The sequence below is a fragment of the Palaemon carinicauda genome, chromosome 19, assembly GCF_036898095.1.
Source record: "Palaemon carinicauda isolate YSFRI2023 chromosome 19, ASM3689809v2, whole genome shotgun sequence".
Taxonomy (NCBI): domain Eukaryota; kingdom Metazoa; phylum Arthropoda; class Malacostraca; order Decapoda; family Palaemonidae; genus Palaemon; species Palaemon carinicauda.
Genome location: NC_090743.1, coordinates 16,542,330 through 16,561,301, shown reverse-complemented (window position 1 = coordinate 16,561,301; position 18,972 = coordinate 16,542,330). Strand labels below are relative to the sequence as shown.

The window sequence follows — 18,972 nt, the reverse complement described above, 5'->3', positions numbered from 1 at the left end:
AGAGAGGAGAAAAAACGTTCCGTTCAAGCGGGTAACGTTGTTCTCGTGTTACTCTCCTCCCTAGTCGCTGTACGGGGAAGAAGGTAAAACGTTTCTAGGGTTTTATTCTTGTCCCCAGGCTATGTGCGGTGAGAGATTGTAACCGGAGTTTATTTGAACTAGTGTTTAGTCTCTTTCCCAGCCACTGAATTCTTTATCTTTATATATGTTTTCTGTTTTTGCTAGTATTAATGAGCTGCATTATACGACTGTTTTCGCAATTACTACCTTTTAATGAAGGGTAGAATTGCGTGTTTCAGGTAGAAATCAGTAAAAGTTTCGATTTCAGTGAAATAAGTGCAAAACAGAAAATCGAAGTGATAAAGTGATATGCGCAAAGTGTTACAGTGTTGCGTCCGAGGGTTCGTCTGTTCGTGCCTGTCGTTCACCTAGTCCGGGACCTCTTGCAAGCTCCCAAGCCCAGGGGAGAAGTAATGTCGAACGACTTATGGGTTCGTCAGGCCTTGATCAACGAACAGACGTTTCCCTCCGTGGTTTCGGGCGTATCTACCCAAGATCGCCCCACCCACACAAAGACGAGAGAGCCCATTTACTTCTCGTCTGCGGAAGAGGTTTCTCGTAAGAAACCATGGACCAAGGTCTCGCAGCTTATTAAGCGCAAGTCGGTCCCTTCCGCGCAAGTCCAACGGCCCAGTTGTAGCCACTGGGTCAGTTCGGACTCGCTGCAGTCTTCCGACGACTGCTCACCTCCTAAGAGAGGCAAAGCGGTACCGCAACAGGCAGTAACACCGTCTGTTGCCGCACCTGCTACTGTAGACCCTAAGTGGGCTTTGCTGCAGACCATGCAGACACAGTTAACATCTTTAATGCAGGACTTTCGTGCGGAGAAGGTTGACGCTGCACCCGTTAGCCTACAACCAACCACGGTTGTGCGTTCAGTTGATGCTGAGGCTACCTTCTCCCGCACTCCAGCTGTGAGAGTCCCGCCACCCATGCGCAGTGTACCCTGCCAGCCGCATGTTGACGTTCAGCGACGCACGGAACCCTCCGTTGACGTTCGCGAGTTACAACAACAACCTAAGTTGTTTTGTTTTGACGCGGTGCGTCAACCTCCGCATTCTAGAGTTGTTTTGACTGCTCAGTATAGACAGTCAAAGCAGTCTCGAGTGAACACTGTATGTCCTCACGCACCTGTTGTGGTTGACAGTTCAGTTGTTGACAGTTCACAGACTGTCAAGCAGTTACATGACGTTGCCTTCTGGTCTGCTACTAATGCACCAGTGCTGTATGTCCTCACGCACCTGTTGTGGTTGACAGTTCAGTTGTTGACAGTTCACAGACTGTCAAGCAGTTACATGACGTTGCCTTCTGGTCTGCTACTAATGCACCAGTGAGAGACTCACTGAGATAACCTAGCTTTTATCGGACAAGGTTCCTGTAGATGAGAAAGTGCTGTTCTCCCTCCTACTGATATTCCTTTGAGGACTCTGTCATTTGGAGAGGAGCCTTAAGCTGCTTAGCCTCCTATGGACTTTAATTAAATCATGATGATTTTTTAAGGATCTTCGTCCGGATCTTGTAACTGCTGCTCCTCGTTCGCCTAACGTCAGAACTTACACTAGGCCTAGCTACTTCGAAGCCGTTGTTGTTAAGCTAGTGCTCTCTCGCTCTCCTAGAGAGCGTTACGTTGGCTAGGCGACTGGTTTTTGCATCAGGAGGAGTTTTAGGGATACAGCCTTTGATTTCCCTTCTTTTAAACTGGCTTATAGAGCGAGAGTCTGATAGGACACGAGAGAAGTTCTCGGCTTGGGAGTTCATGCCTCTGCCCAGATAGACTTCTCAATTCTGGTAGACTCGCCCTGGCGCCTAGCCAGGAGACGCTCCAAGTTGTTTACAGGTCAACTTCTCAACTTTTGTCGAGCCTTTGAAGTTTTGCTGTACTATTATGTCACACATAACAAGGCTTCCAGGGATGGTAAATGGTTCCGCCTCAGTCGCTAACCCCGTCTGTTGCCACTCCTGCTCCCGTAGACCCTAAATGGGCTTTGCTGCAAGACATGCAGTCCAAGCTTGTGTCCTTGATAGAGGACTTAAATGCGGAGAAGAACCTTCTGGCCAACAACCTTCCAACCGGTTGGTTGTGCGCCCTGTTGACGCTGAGGTATCCTACTCGCGTCTGCCAGTTGAGGTGGTTCCTCCACCGATGCGACCCAGTGTGGGTTGCCAGTCGCACGTTGACGTTAAGCGACGCTCGGAGGTGGTTGTTGACGTTCAGTGTGTCACTAGGAAGACGTTCAACAACCAGCAGAGGCGACTTGTTGTGACGCAGTGCGTCAACCTCAGCAACCCGGTAGGGTGTTGACTGCACAACCCAGACAGTCTAGACAGTTTCTGGTTGACGCTGTACTTCCTCGCGCACCCATGGTTGTTGACAGTTCACAGACTGTGCAGCAGTGCCATGATATTGCGTCCGGCTCCGTCACGCATCCACCAGTGTGACCGGATTCAGTGAGTCAGACGTTGCCCACTCCGTTGCCGTTTCCTCATCAGTTTCGGATGAGGAACCCTCTGATGAGGACGTTGCTGAACAAGACGATCAACCCCCAGCCCTGCTATCCATCCAGAAGATGCTGAAGAAGGAACGCTGCCCAGTCAGGCTGTGGATGAGTCTGGTAGGGACACTGTCATCCGTGGATCAATTTGTGTCACTAGGAAGACTACACCTCCGTCCTCTTCTATACCATCTAGCTTTTCACTGGAAAAAGGACAAGACGCTAGAAGCGGTCTCGATCCCGGTTTCCGGAAAGATAAAGTGTTGTCTGACTTGGTGAAAGGACTATATCAACCTTAGAGAGGGTCTTCCCCTGACTGTTCAGACTCCCAACCACGTTCTCTTCTCGGACGCATCGGACGTAGGCTGGGGTGCGACATTAGACGGTAGGGAATGCTCGGGATTATGGAACTCGAGTCAAAGGACAATGCATTTCAACTGCAAGGAGCTACTGGCAGTACGTCTGACCTGGAAAGCTTCAGGTCTCTCCTTCAAGGCAAAGTGGTGGAGGTGAACTCGGACAACACCACGGCTTTGGCGTACATCTCCAAGCAAGGAGGGACCTACTCTCTGACATTGTACGAGATCGCAAGGGACCTCCTCACCTGGTCAAAAGGTCTAGACATTTCACTAGTAACGAGGTTCATCCAAGGCAACTTGAATTTCATGGCAGATTGTCTCAGTCGGAAGGGACGAATAATTCCAACAGAATGGACCCTCCACAAGGATGTATGCAAGAGACTTTGGGCCACCTGGGGCCAGCCAACCATAGATCTCTTCGCAACCTCGATGACCAAGAGGCTTCCAATATTTTGCTCACCAATCCCGGACCCAGCAGCAGTTCATATAGATGCCTTTCTACTAGATTGGTCACATCTAGATATATATGCATTCCCTCCGTTCAAGATTGTCAACAAGGTACTGCAGAAGTTCGCCTCTCACGAAGGGACAAGGTTGACGCTAGTTGCTTCCCTCTGGCCCGCGAGAGAATGGCTCACCGAGGTACTTCGATGGCTAGTAGACGTTCCCAGAACACTTCCCCTAAGGGTGGACCTTCTACGTCAGCCACGCGTAAAGAAGGTACACCAAGGCCTCCACGCTCTTCGTCTGACTGCCTTCAGACTATCGAAAGACTCTCGAGAGCTAGAGGCTTTTCGAAGGAGGCAACCAGAGCGATTGCTAGAGCAAGGAGAACATCCACCCTTAGAGTCTACCAATCGAAGTGGGAAATCTTCCGAACTGGTGCAAGTCAGTATCCGTATCCTCGACCAGTACCTCTGTAACTCAAATAGCTGACTTTCTCTTATATCTGAGGAAAGAACGATCTCTTTCAGCTCCCACTATCAAGGGTTACAGAAGCATGTTGGCATCAGTCTTCCGTCACAGAGGCTTAGATCTTTCCAACAATAAAGATCTACAGGACCTCCTTAAGTCTTTTGAGACCACGAAGGAGCGTCGTTTGGTTACACCTGGTTGGAATTTAGACGTGGTAATAAGATTCCTTATGTCAGACAGGTTCGAACCGCTACAATCAGCCTCCCTGAAAGATCTCACCTTTAAGACACTTTTCCTGATATGCTTAGCCACAGCTAAAAGAGTCAGTGAGATTCATGCCTTCAGCAAGAACATCGGATTCTCATCCGAAACGGCTACATGTTCTACTACTTGGTTTTCTAGCCAAACACGAGCTGCCTTCTCGGCCTTGACCAATATCGTTCGATATTCCAAACTTATCGTATGGTTGGAAATGAACTAGAAAGAGTCTTATGTCCTGTAAGAGCTCTTAAGTTCTATTTAAAAACCTTTACAAGGCCCGTCTGAAGCTTTATGGTGTTCAGTTAAGAATCCATCTTTGCCTATGTCAAAGAATGCTTTATCCTATTTTATCAGACTGTTAATACGAGAAGCTCATTCCTATCTGAATGAGGAAGACCAAGCTTTGCTGAAGGTAAGGACACACGAAGTTAGAGCTTTCGCAACTTCCGTGGCCTTTAAACAAAATAGATCTCTGCAAAGTATAATCGACGCAACCTATTGGAAAAGCAAATCAGTGTTCGCGTCTTTTTATCTTAAGAATGTCCAGTCTCTTTACGAGAACTGCTACACTCTGGGACCATTCGTAGCAACGAGTGCAGTAGTGGGTGAGGGCTCAACCACTACAATTCCCTAATTCCATAACCTTTTTAATCTTTCTCTTGAAATGTTTTATTATTGTTTTTGGGTTGTCCGGAAGGCTAAGAAGCCTTTCGCATCCTACTTGATTTGGCGGGTGGTCAAAGTCATTTCTTGAGAAGCGTCTAGATTAGAGGTTTTGATGAGGTCCTGTTGTATGGGTTGCAACCCTTGATACTTCAGATCCTAGGGGTCGCTCAGCATCCTAAGAGGATCGCGAGGCTCCGTAAGGAAGACGTACTTAAAAAGGCAGAGTAATTGTTCAAGTCGACTTCCTTACCAGGTACTTATTTATTTTATGTTTGTTATTTTGAATAACTGCTAAAATGAAATACAAAATACTTAGCTCATAATAATGTAAACATGTAATGCTGGTCTTTACCCACCCCCCTGGGTGTGAATCAGCTATATGATCACCGGCTAAGTTTAATATTGAAAAATGTTATTTTTATTAATAAAATAAATTTTTGAATATACTTACCCGGTGATCATATATTAAAGGACCCTCCCTTCCTCCCCAATAGAGACCCAGTGGACCGAGGAGAAAATTGGTTCTTTGTTTACTTGGAGTACTAAGTACCTGCTCGACAGATGGCGCTGTTGATGTACACCCCCACCTGCATAGCGATCGCTGGCGTATTTTGACCGTAGGTTTTTCTGTCGAGCAACAGAGTTGCAGCTATATGATCACCGGGTAAGTATATTCAAAAATTTATTTTATTAATAAAAATAACATTTTTTGGTAAATATTTGATGATAAATCTTTTTAGTATTTTTTTAAAGAAATTATTTTGAGAATGACTAGTTTTCCTACACTATCACCATCTATTGACCGCTGCCTAAGGATGCCTGACAATTTCCCGCCAATGAAAACAGTCATACGTTGCAAAAAAAATAGTCATTCTAAGAAAAAAAAAAGTTGCTTTAAAAAAATAAGATTTATTGTCAAGTATTTACCAAATAAAATATACAATGCACAAATAGTGATACTTTTGAGTAATTGCTCCATTTTTAATTTAGTATACATTTTTAGTATATACCAAATGTCCGCTGACGTCGCAAATTTCTCGTTGATTGACTATGTTGATGATGTCGGTTCCAGGTTGTTTAGTACGTCCTTCACTAACCCCTCCCACCCTTGCGCAACATATCTTGCTATTTTTTGCTCTCTCATCATTTAAAGAACCTCCTGATTACTGTACAAGAAGAAGAGAGCAGCAGGAATGTATGATTTTGGAGTAAATGGAGAGCGTGCTCTTGTAAACAAATACCCCAAAGCTTTTGGTATAAACTATCAAATACCTAGAAAAACTTGGAATGATTTATTTTCTTTTGTTAGAGTGGAAGAAATTACAAGCACAACTGTTTAAATTCATTACAGTAGCCAGTTTTAAGAAAACATTTAAATGGGTTCAATAAGGCTTCGAAGAATAAAAACTGTAATGTATTAGAAACTAATTAAGCCCTAAATATTTATTCATGAATTCATTACTAAGGCTGAGGCTTTATCTTTAATCCACAGATGCAACCTGAAACCTCAGATTCCTATCAATGGGCAAGGATGTTAACTCCCCAATATTTAAGTTTCTCCACTGGAAAAGGCTCAAGGTAAATTAACCCTTATCATTATTAGCATTGTATTGATTCTAAAAACCTTTGTTTTGCCATTAAGTTTTCTATCCTTCTTCCTGCATTTAGTGCTTTATTGAAAATATTACTGTACATTGTTTATGTTCTTCCTATCACTCATCTTTTGACACAATTTGTAACCATAAACACAAGAAATTCGCAGTGTTTTTACCCCCATAGGTCATGCTGTCAGTGCACCTCACACAATGTACGGTAGACATTACTATAGGGGTTTTAGCAGCTTTCTTTTATGCCTAGCCGTGCATTGTTTATATCCTGCCACTTTACTTCCATTCAGGCTTTCTTTTGCCTTATTGATGCTGAATGGCCCAGTATCAGGCTATAGTGTTGAAATTCACAAATGCATACATCCATCCGTTAGTTTTTAGTATAATTGGTTAGTCTGACTTGTAGTATCCCGGTGGCAAAAGTTTATAAACGGGTTTGGTACAGCAGGATAGCATCAACATAGAGGCCATACTCTCCATATGGCATAGCAGGGATTGAATCTGTGTATACTTAGCATGTATCAGCTTCTTTATTCTTTTACCTAATTTCACCAATTCTATGGATGTTTTGGATTGAGTAATGTAGATAAATCTCAAATGCTTGATCTTGGGTTGAAGTGCACTGGTGGACCAAGAGCTGAATGGTCTCTCAGGACCAATTGCTGCAGGGTATATACTCTTGAATCTAATCCACAGTTAGACTGTTAAAGCACATCAACCTAGTTATGAATTTTAGTGGATAAAGTACATTTATTAGTCATATAAAATTGTTTCATATTGTACATAATTTTTAGAAAATACACTATACTGTATTTTCATTTCAACTATTATAATACACCTTTAGTGGGATCATGAATAAGTTTAATGTTTGGGTTCATTTCCTGTTTTCCCTCATAAGCTGCACGTCGAACTTCCTCTTGATGGATTAGGTCTTCATTGGAGTTTTGTTGACAGCTACAGAATAAAAAAGTTTGAATTCTGTGTTAAATTACATAATTTAAAACAAGATATGACACTTTAATTTACTCAGTAAAACTAGGTGCAGTAAATGTCATTTATCTAAAGCGAGTTATAACATTTAGAATAAATATATCATTGTCCTAAATCAAAACGTATATACTGTACTGTACTTGTGAATATTTAAAGCAGATTATGCAGAACGATTTTTTTTTTAAATTAACAGAAAATTTCAATAATAAAAAAATTTAAAGTAGCTTACATTCTTGAGCTCATATGATGACTGCTGTTTAGCAGATGTCTACAATAATAACAGATACCTGCACCACATGAGCATTTAACTTGGTTGCAACCAGCTTGTTTAATAAAACGTTTCTTGCATTGTGGGCATTCTCTGCAAAACATAGGACAAAAAAAGAATTTATTATGGTTGACGGTTTTAGAATTGTCTTACACAACAAGCCAATGTCAATCTTGGTTCTCCCCTTCATGGTTCTCAGATATATATATATATATATATATATATATATATATATATATATATATATATATATATATATATATATTCATTTATTTATTTATTATTTTTTTTTTTAATACAACCCAGCCATATATATATATATATATATATATATATATATATATATATATATATATATATATATATATATATATATATTATATATATATATATATTATATATATATATATATATATATTTATTTATTTATTTTTTTTTAAACAACCAAGCCCTGTAATGTTAAGAATTACTAGGACCTTTTAATCAAATCCCCCCTTCCCCCACCTAGCTCATTTTTAACCAATTCACACCTATTTAAGATCATATAAATTAAAAACACGATCGCTCACTTTTCTTGTTATTTTCTCCCAAGTGTAGAAATAACGTAAAACACATTAAACACCCCAAACAAAATCCCTACCTGATCATTGCCTCAGACATTTTGTTTTCAAGTGTCTTTCGTGCTTCTTTCTCAACATCCTTTTCAACCTCATTGCACCGTAAGGGAATGTGATTTTCTTCTTTACATGACCTGTGATAGAATCCAGAAGATAAATATCTGTGCAAGTACATAAAGTTACTCAACAAGAAAATTCTAGTACAAAAGAAAAGTTCCAAGTTTCAGCAGACAAGTAGGAAACTCAACAAACATTGTGCTCCAAACACTAGCAATTATATATTTGGTTGTTATAATATCTGAAATGATAAAAATCAATATCAGATATAACAATAGTTAATTAATCACTTTCAGATATAATACTGTAATAAAAATTGATCAATCACTATCAGGTATATTGTAAGAATCATTAATCAATCACTTAGATATAATGTTAATCATCAATATGGAAAACTCGAAGGTGGAACCCTAACAGAAAAAAAGATAATTACTGTAAGGAAAGCATACCAGTACAGAAAAAGGAGATCCAGTAATATAAAATAGAAGTGAATATTACAACAGAGAGAGCACTCCAGTATGAAAAAGGAAATTGAATGAAGGGGAAGAAATCCAATATAGAAAAAGAAAACCTTGAAAAAAATATAAAATTGTGAAAAAAAAAATAATAATAAAAAATTAGTTTGTTCCTAAATAGAATATTTATATAAGAGCCAAATATACCAGATAAATAAGATGAACTAGGAAATGAAACTTATCAACTCTGGCAATATAAACCACTTGCATCATGTTAGATCTTCAGTGGTTAATTCAATTCTACAACAATATTTGACCAGGAGGATTTAAAGTTTCTAGAATATAGTGTAGTAATGAAGCTTTAGCAAGAAAAGGCAATATCACTCATATCAAGGCAAGATCCAGTATTGTACTGTGGTGATAGTGTTGTCTGAAGACCTGAAAATCAAATATTGCCAGAGTTATGAAAAGACTCAAGACAGCGTGCATACTGAGCTAACTGAACAACAGTGCCTGTCTAGATCATGGATAGGGAATTAAATAACCTAGGGTTTTATGTAGCAATTTAAGATAGAGTTCACTGTTGAAGATCAAGCAGAACAATATTCATAACCATACCGAATAAAAATTTCCTTAGGATAGATAGGTCCCCAAAAATTTTATACAACTTAGCAAATAAGGTAAAAAAAAGAATTTTGCTATGAATAGATCATGAAAGACCAACAATCAAGAGGAGGGTCTATTATCTCCCTGTATCTTAGCCATAATGCTTAGAATATAATCAGATATCATATTACCTAAGTTTGAATTACAGTAGAGGGAACACAAAAGTTAAGCCTAGGATTTTTGAAATATTAAAGTAATTTATCTAGAAATATGACAAATTTGGAAGTCATTTGTATTTTTCCTAACGATATAAACCTGTAACTGTTTAAAGGAGTATTACTTTCAAGCCATTAGACTTTTAGCAAGAGTTAACCACCCATACTACTAGTTAGCAGGGAGTGGGGGGCTAGTAGCTACCCCTCTCACTCACACACCTGTGACTGTACTTCACTTTGCATGGAGGTGGACTTCAAGGGAGACGGGGATGGCGGGCAAATCTGTATAAATAGCTACAGGTAGGAAAAATACAAATTACTGGTCTTCCAAATTTGTCATTTGTTCCATAACTGGAATACAAACCTACACTATTTATAGGGAGTTGACTCGCCCATTAGGAGGGGGAACGTCCCTGCGTATCTGGCTTTTTGGCTTTTGCCCAAGGATTTTCTTTTGTGTGTTAGAACATAACTCTACACCTCACTACAACTTTGCTATGCATGGGTGTTTGCGTATTACACAAGTTTGTGTATTTATGATATTAGTAATGTGGCTGTCAAGGTAAGAGTTCTTCCAAGTCATGGAAATCGTCCGGGGTCACCAAGACATTCCCAATACCACCTCTCCAGGTATGGGGACGTAACAGTATTAACAATACCATGTTACACAAGGGAACGATGCTTTACCTACAGTTGGTTGAGGTCAGCTGTACAGAACACCCTGGATGCTGATTTCCCCGAGAGGGAAGGATGGAGAAAAGAAAGAGCCTGTCATTCTTCTTATTATTAATTAGTCCTTCACTCAGACTAAAATTAGGTAACCAATGCCCTCAACCTCCTGCTACTTGTCCATCAAGGAGTTTGAGGTGTTCAACCAGTTGTTGTGCAGCCACCACAGAACTGATAGAGAATGTATCAAGTCTCCTGTGAGTTACGTCTTGCAGGTAATGGGTGGTGAAGGTCAAATGACGGTTCCACACGCCCGCTAGTAGAACCTGCACCACAGAGTAGTTTCGTTTGAATGCCAGGGACGTAGCAATGCCCTCGATGTCGTGTGCTCTGGGTCAAAGTGTCAGGAGAAACTGGATTAATGACCTTGTGAATCCAGGCAGAGATGGTGCTCTTCATGATCCTCCTCTTTCCATTGATCTGGGTCATTGGTAATGTTGCGAAGAACTCCCAGACCGAAGGGTCTGGATTCTGGGATCTGAGCTGCCAAAAAGTAGGTCAAGCATTACTTGGTCCATCATCGTGAATGAGACATTAAGGGTGTCCCATGGGGTTCACAGACTCTTGGTAGAAGCCAACACGAGCGGGGGACCTGTCATCAAGGTCAGGAGACCTCTGCTACTTGGGGTCCAAGAACAAGGTGTCCTTTCCGACTAGGGGTCCGTCGCCTCAAAACTCTGTATGAGGGGCAATGCCGACGTTGTGAAAGGTTAATTCCTTCGGGTTTGAATGCGAGGCTCAAGGACTAGTGCCTTTCCTTGTTGAGTCCAAGAGATGCTTTCCTCCTGAAGGTAACAAGGAATGCTCCTAATGCTGGCATAGTGGTATCGAGGGGAGGGATACCCCTTCTATATCAACTTACAGTCCACCTAGCCTGGATTGGCTGAAGCCAAAGATCAATCCAGGTTTCCAGACATTCTCTTTGCCACCTGTTGCGGGAGAGACACCTTGAGAGAGGAGGAGTTGGATAGTGTCCAGGCGTGAAGATACTACTTTGTGAAAGATGTTCACGTGGCTGATTGGAGTCGCTGAGAGAGTTCTCTCGAGTTGCAGATGATCCAACTTAGCATGAAGAGTTTGTTGGGCAAGATAAATCTTGCTGGTGGCTGGTGGGACGAGTCTGCTGGGCAAGACGAATTAATTTTCTTCTGGATTAATGAAGGTCCTCCTGGTCCTCTGCTATAAAAGAAACCAAGTCCCATCACAGGTGAACACTTGCTGTTGCATTTATGACGGAATCCACGAACCTTTAAAATTGCGAAACTAATAATGTATGTATTACCTTCACTTTGGAGCTCACAGCCTCACCATATGGTATAAAAATACTGATGCCTATTCTTCTCAGAAGTTCTTGAATTGGTCACGGCTCTCTTTTGATTGTTTCTTTTTCTTTGTCTACTGACGTATGTGGCTCTTTTTAAATAAGGTCAGCATACAAACACTTTTCTCTTTCAAAAATGTTCCCAGGTATTGTAGCTCCTGTTAATGACTTATCAATGATCCACATGTGAAGCAAGGTTTTAACGTGACAGTAGCTAAAGCATGTAGCCATTGTTTCGTCAATGTCAGCACCCATTTCGTGTCACCAAATGCTTTGATTTCTTCTTTCTTCAGGATTGTGTTTAATGTGGATATTGTACGACTACATTTTTTTCTTTTTGTCCGTCACGTGTACCTTTATTATGCTTACTGATAATTTATTTCACCTGTAACTAAATCATCTCCTCTCCTTTTTTCTTGATCATGTGAGGGGCCATTGTCTGGTTGCTGCACTTCCTTACCTTCATGGTAAACAGAAGTGATCACAATTCTCTTCATGATCATACTGTCACAGCTTTGTAAAAGAACGCTGCTAAATGCGTAACGTGATGCTGGTATGTTATTGCAGAGGAAATGAAAGAGTTGAAGTTTTGAGGCCTAGGGGGAATGCAAGAAAAGGCAAAATAATTACATGAACACAGCATGGGGGAAGTATGGGTGCTATGTTACTCTTTATAGTGTAGTGCATGCTAGAATTGTTAGTATTTTTCCACAAAATGTAAACATGGAGGAAAATTCTTCTGTATAATATGCAAGAAATGTAGAGCACAGTTCCGTCGTGCAATGAACGCTTAACGCCAGTCTAGGGTATCTTTGGTGTCCTCCATTAACAGTAGAAGACCACCATCTTCTGTGTGGAGGAAAGTATTAAAGATAGCAGGCTATAAGTCTAATGCCTCATCTTTCAGCTTCACCGAAAGTAATACCCTTATAAATAGTGCCGGTTGTTATTTCAGTTAAGGAACAATTAATGTTTTGAGTTTTTCTTAAATTTAAAAACTGGCTTAAATGCAATTGAGTCTACGTGATATTCTCGTATATTTCTATTTTTGGGCTCTCTTGACCTCCTCCTCCTCCTTCTTTGTCTGCATCTTCTCCCACTTTTATGTGGGGTCGATGATTTTTCACTCAGTTAATCAGGTTTTAATTTGACACCTGTCAAATGTGACATCCTTATTGCATATGAATTTTCTCCCCAGTCATATTAGGTTTTAATTGACTAAAGCTATTGTGCTCTCTTGACCTATCAGCTACAATAGCTTTATTCAATTAAAACCTTACATGACTGGGGAGTAAATTCATATGCAATAAGGAAATGAATTGACAGGTGCCAAATTACAACCTGATTAACTGAGTGAAAAATCATTTGCAACAAGGATACCATACTTGTCACACTGAAGTTGATTAACTGTGTGAAGTCTTATGCAATAACGATAATATAAAGAATATGTCTCTTAAGGAAACCTGATAAAGTGAAAATTCTTAAACAGTACAGTTAGGTTATCATAACGATATATCAAGAGAATTTGAAACTTGAAATAAGCAAAACTAAGATCATACTAATACGAGGGCTCATTTCTGTAAATTAAAATTTTTCAAAATATTGTTTACCTGCAAGAGTCTTTCATGCACTTAGGATTCATACACATAAAGACTTTGTCTTCTTGATTTGTCACTATGGCTTTGTAGTTGCAAAATGGACACGACTCTAAATTTTCTATTTTAGCTGCAGACACCTCTTCATACTGCCGTTGTTCATAAGCCCTGGCTAGGTCAGATTTGTCCATGACTTTTCTGAGAATCTTGAATGAAAATTCTGCACTACAGTCACTGTCCATGCATTTAAAAGTTGACCGTCCTTGCTCTAGTTCTGCTTTTGTGTACCTGGGGGAGGGGGAACTCGTGATAAATAGTCTGAAAGTATTACAAGACTTGAGGTTGAAAGTTGTACCCAGCAGCTGCCATACTAAATCAAGTGGAAAGTATTAATTTCTCCAACCAAAGTGTACGAGTACCTAAATGACCTTTGAACAAATTTTATATTAGGTAACAAAATTATGCTCTTCTCTGTCTTGGTAAAATCTAATAATAATGCAAGAAGTTTCAATAACTTACTTTTTAATACACTGCAGACAATAGATGTGTTCATTTTCCATAGAATTACAGAATCCCATTTCTGTAGATATTATATCCTCCAAACATATTGAACATTTGATGAAAAAGGGACTCGGTACCTATAAGAGGAGACCAAGTTTCAGTTAACACCAATTAAAAGGATAGTTTATTTTGCATTGGGGCACTCAATAAATATGAAGGGTGTCTTGAACTGCAAGATTTGGATGCTGCTTAAGTGACAGTAGGGATTGTTGAACAAAATCATGGACATTTTTTAAACTGGTATATCCATCTACTCCTACTTCTAATAGACCTAGCTGTTTAGAGTAAAAATAAATCCTGTTTTCAGAAGTATACTTTTTTAATATTGCTCTGCACAATTATTATTTGTCTTCCATGGAATTTAAACCCAGCCATACGACTGGCACTGTTAAAAATTAGGCACTCAATGCATTTCTAGACTATATAACACTTTACTTTCACAGACTCCTCATTCTTTCAGAATATCCCTGATAAGAGTGAGGGGAAGGGATGAAGTCACTACTACTGGAATTAATGTTTATTGAAAATGTCTTAAGGACTGTAAAAGAATAACTTAATCACTGCAACTCCATTAATCACAAATTGCCTGTAAGGCTCTTTAGGTAGGCCAAAGGAAAAACATGCAAAAAGAATTGCATAGTAATGAGACATTCCTCTGGTAAGAAGGGTGTGGCACATATTCCAAGAAGAGGATCTGACATGAGAGGCAATGTAGTCCTCTAAAGGAAGTTGGAAATGGCTTGTAGATTGGCAAAAAGTTTACTAGACAATTTCCAGTAGTACAGTATAATGTATTATGATACCCATAAAACTCAGTGTCAGTACTGTAATAAAAGATAATAATTTTAAGGAATATGACCTTATGAATATGGTATCTCAATGAAGTCACTAGCAGCAGGGTGACAGATGAGGTTTAAGGCGATAGGCAAGATATCTTTTCAGTTTCTACTCCTGATGCCTGGCGGGATAATCTTGCTGGAATTAGTAAGGACCGGCAGGGGTCAATTGCCTTAGTTAGGAAGACACTGTACATCACAAGGAACTGGCTATCCTTTGAAGTATCTAGCCAATGAATCCTCTATGGATACAGTTGGTCAATGGAAAGAGAAAGTGACAGAATGGACCCCCAGTCCTAGGAGTAGGTTGGTGCTAAGAATCTGATTATAAATACTAAAGAAAAATTTAAATTTTATAATTGAATTGTTAGAACCATGAATCGGATGGGGAAGTTACAACAAGTGGAGAATGAATTTATGAAATAGTTTGGATATCTTGATCCCTAAGTGAAACACGCTGTAAGGGGATTGATAAGGAAATCTTAGATCAAGGCAATATACAGTATATGTATATTCAAGAAGATCAGATGGCGTTGGAAGAGAGGGGTTGGGAATGATGATGACACCAAGAGCAAAAAAAGGCATTAACGGAGCTGTAAATAGTACATTGTTACTTGCAAAGTTTAAATCAAAGCAGTGCAATATGAGTGTTATATTTTCCATGGACCAACAAATGATTCCATTGAAGGAAGGAAAGATGGATACTATGAAGAACTGCAGAGTGTAATAGATGAGATCCCAGAGAGATATATGAAAAATGTGATTGGTGACCTTAATGCTAAAGTTGGAAGGAATAATCAAATATAGAGAATGTGATGGGTGTTGAGGATCTTGGAGAGGTTGCAAATGAAAATGGAGAGCACATTTTTTAAGCTTTTTGTTCAACAAACAATGTTGTTATTGGGAGTACTCTTTTCCAGCACAAGGACATCCACAAATATACTATACTACATGGATTTCACCTTGTGGCAATTACGAAAATTAAAAAGATCACATACCTTTTAATAAAGAGAGAATGATTACATAAAATTGAAAGCACCCAACAGAAATGTAGATAGAATACCTAGGTTTGATACAACTAAGCTTCTAGAAGACGAGTACGGTGAAAAATTTGTAATTGAATGTAGGAATCGATTTGCAGTCTTAGAGACTTTAATGGCCTGTCCACACAGTCAAACTGTCTTCAGACTATGTGTTTGTTATTATTATTATTATTACTAACCAAGCTACAACCCTAGTTGTAAAAGCAAGATACTATACGTTGATCTCTCGGTATTACTTAGAATAATTATATCTTCCAAAAAGGAAGGGTCTTAACTTCACGGAGACTTCCTCCCACCTAAGGAAGACTCCCATTTAAATGACACAGAAGTTTGTATCCATTTTATCTTTTTATTTTTCCTAGCTATACAAACCAGAGTTATTTATCCAAGGTCCCGCCTCAAGTCTTTGACAAGGTGAGTGTTTTGAAGAGATGCTGTGAGCAAGTATCCTCTTGCTCATTGCGCTTGTGCTGTGTTTACCCACCAACTAAGCATAATTCAATCAACCAAATTTTTTATTGGCCAGTCATAGAAAACATGATTAGAATTTAACCCTTATGACACAGGTTTATATAGCTAGGAATAATAAAAATTATAAAAAATTTGTAGTGTTTCACCCATAAGAGATGCCATAAAAACTGCACATTTTATACTGACACCTCATGCCAAAATATACCATAAAACTTGACATTTTTAGACTGCCACCTCATGCCATGCCAATTCTTTTAGTGGATCCTTGAGGTCTTTGTTCTTTTGAGGATAGAAAAAAGGGTGCAGTAGCTTTATTTATATCTCTTGTTGATAGTTTATTGCCTACAGGGATAACTTGGTAAACTTGCACATATGATCATTCATGGCCTTTTATACTCCTGGACAGGATATCCTATCCAAGGACTTCTTGTCTACTTGCCCCATCATCGATAATTCGTTAGTTTCCTGTTTTTCTGCCTCCCCTTTCACTGGCACAAGTGATTCCTTCTTTTGCCAATATATAATGAACAGGTTTGTAATAAAACGTTTTTTTTTTAATGGTTGGAAATTTGTAGGTTATTTGCTGTAAATTCTAAGGTACTGCATATCTAACCTTCAACTTTCAGATTGTTTAAACCTTAAAATTCCTTATTCATGCAGGCTGTTACAGTATTGCACTGGTTATTATTCACAACTCTACATCTCTACTGATATTCAATCCTAAACCTACCAGCTTTTTAGGTAGTAAGATCAGCAAGACTTAATTGTAATGACTTCTATTGTGTGGTTTCAATATCTCGGTAATTAAAATCCTTACCACTTCAATTGGAACACACCTATCAGATATCAAAGTTATTTTCAAACAAACTACCATAAAAATGTTGTGTACAAACAGTTCTGTCATGAAGATTGTTAGAAGAACAGCAATGAAATTCACAGGAGTCTAGCAATATTTGGGTGAAAAAAATACACGAAACTAGAATATAAAAATCATTAAATCCTTACTTGATAACCTTCCTCTTCATAGTCTTTGTCAGATTTCTCAGATTTCTCATTGACCAATGCTTCCATCCTCTTTATATAGTCCTTCATAGTTGGGTAATTATTTATTTTCAGAAGGCTTTCAACAAATAAGCTAAATGATTTCTCATCATCCCCCAGTGTCATGCAAGCATCAATTCTATAAGTAAAGAAAGTAAATAGCAGGTTATACCTACATACCATTGCTCTTTTTGAGGACAAAATATTATAAAGTATACAGAATTACTGTGACCACACAATATGTGATTACAACATCAATGGATATTTCATACTTGTGTACTTATTCATACCACATATGTGATTACAACATCAATTGATATTTCCCACTTGTATGTTTATTAATTAAATTTAGCTATATTTTATACACTAACATATGATTAGGAATTCAATATTTTATACCTAAAAGGAAAGTTCTATTTTTTTTTTTTTTTTTTTTTCTTAATTATATGACTGCTAGTCCCCGAGTGTATTCAAGGAACATTGCTTTAATTAGCATATAAGTCACAAACCAAACATTTGTCCAAAAACATTCATTACTGGTAGAATATAAAAAAATGCCTGTAACAGTAATGCTTGTGTATCCCACAGGGACTGGCAAAACATCTTAGAGGTTCAGAGGAGCAACAGTCCTTGCTTTCTAAAAGGATGACTAAAAACCTTTCCTCTCTGTCTCTCTCCTAAAGATTCATTTCACACTAAGAGGTTACTGCCTTTGAACATTTCATGTTAGTGTCTGCATTATACAGTATAGGATTTCATATTTTGCATTACTTTAACAACCCTCCATATGTATATTATTTTTCCTTTTACATATTCTATTCCTTTCACAAAGTTTTCCTAGGATTTAAAATTATTCATATGGCATTATATAGCACTGAATGGCCTTTGATGCCCCAGTGCTTGGATTAAGGCCTAAATTTTATATTCAATTCATATACTGTACTAAAGGGAATTCTCTTAAGATTTTTCCTGTGAAAAAATTCACTCAGTTCATAAAATGTTCTGGATAAAGTTCACTCAGTTCCTAAAATGTTCTGGCTCTTAGCTATTGTTTATTAACATATACTTCCAGTCAAACTGAAATCCCTTACACAAGTCTTTTATTCATACCAGGATTTAAATTCACAGGTAATGTGCAATAAACAGAACATGAATTAGGTATGTATGGTATTCTAGCATTTGAAATATAAATGATTTTACAGGCCCCAGTGCAAATACAATCCAATCCAATTCTTTGACACTGTGACTTTAAGTTATTTTACTTAGTACAAGTCAACTTCATCATAAAGTTTGAAGGAGTAATTCTAAACTGCATCAATAGTAAGGATTTTCCAATGCCTATCAACAATTACATTCAAATAAAAAGTGGTGGAACCTACTTTTCTTGGAAGAAATCTGGATCTGCATCAGGGAATATATTGCTAATAACTTCAATTCTGAGAGCAATTATCATGTCTTTTTCATAATTTCCATTGGCCACAGCTTGATCTATCTGTGATACTTCCTCTGTAAAACTTTCTTCTTTCATGACACCCTTAACAGCAAGTGGCTCTCTTTCCTCAGTTAGAGCTTCAGCATCTACCCTTTCTTGGCGATTATTATATACCCCCAAAAATTTTATTTCATCATCATCCTCAATAGAAACCAGTTGTGTATCTTCATTCATTACGGCTTCAGCAGCTGCTCTTTCTGAAGGTTTAGTATTGACTCCCAGAACTTCCATTTCTTCTAATTCATCCAAATCAGCTAAATCATCACTACTGTTACTCTCCATAAGTTCTACTACTTTGGGACTTTCTTGATTCAT

General features: G+C 38.6%; 1 protein-coding gene across 2 annotated transcripts in view; it reads right to left on the bottom strand.

Moving 5' to 3' along the window:
* Positions 1–6,030: 6,030 nt before the first annotated feature.
* Positions 6,031–18,972, bottom strand: part of LOC137658469 (uncharacterized) — a 13,368-nt gene continuing 426 nt past the window's right edge. Inside the window, exons 1-7 of one of the 2 annotated variants that reach the window (XM_068393207.1) lie at positions 18,545–18,972; positions 17,130–17,304; positions 13,733–13,851; positions 13,229–13,501; positions 8,259–8,369; positions 7,580–7,711; positions 6,031–7,314 (exon numbers count right to left, since the gene is read on the bottom strand). The exon at positions 18,545–18,972 is cut by the window's right edge and continues 426 nt beyond it. In XM_068393207.1, the coding sequence (XP_068249308.1) occupies positions 7,188–7,314; positions 7,580–7,711; positions 8,259–8,369; positions 13,229–13,501; positions 13,733–13,851; positions 17,130–17,304; positions 18,545–18,972 (1,365 nt within the window). In that variant the 3' untranslated portion in view covers positions 6,031–7,187. The remainder of the gene's footprint in view (positions 7,315–7,579; positions 7,712–8,258; positions 8,370–13,228; positions 13,502–13,732; positions 13,852–17,129; positions 17,305–18,544) is intronic. The other variant, XM_068393208.1, reaches the window with a different exon arrangement.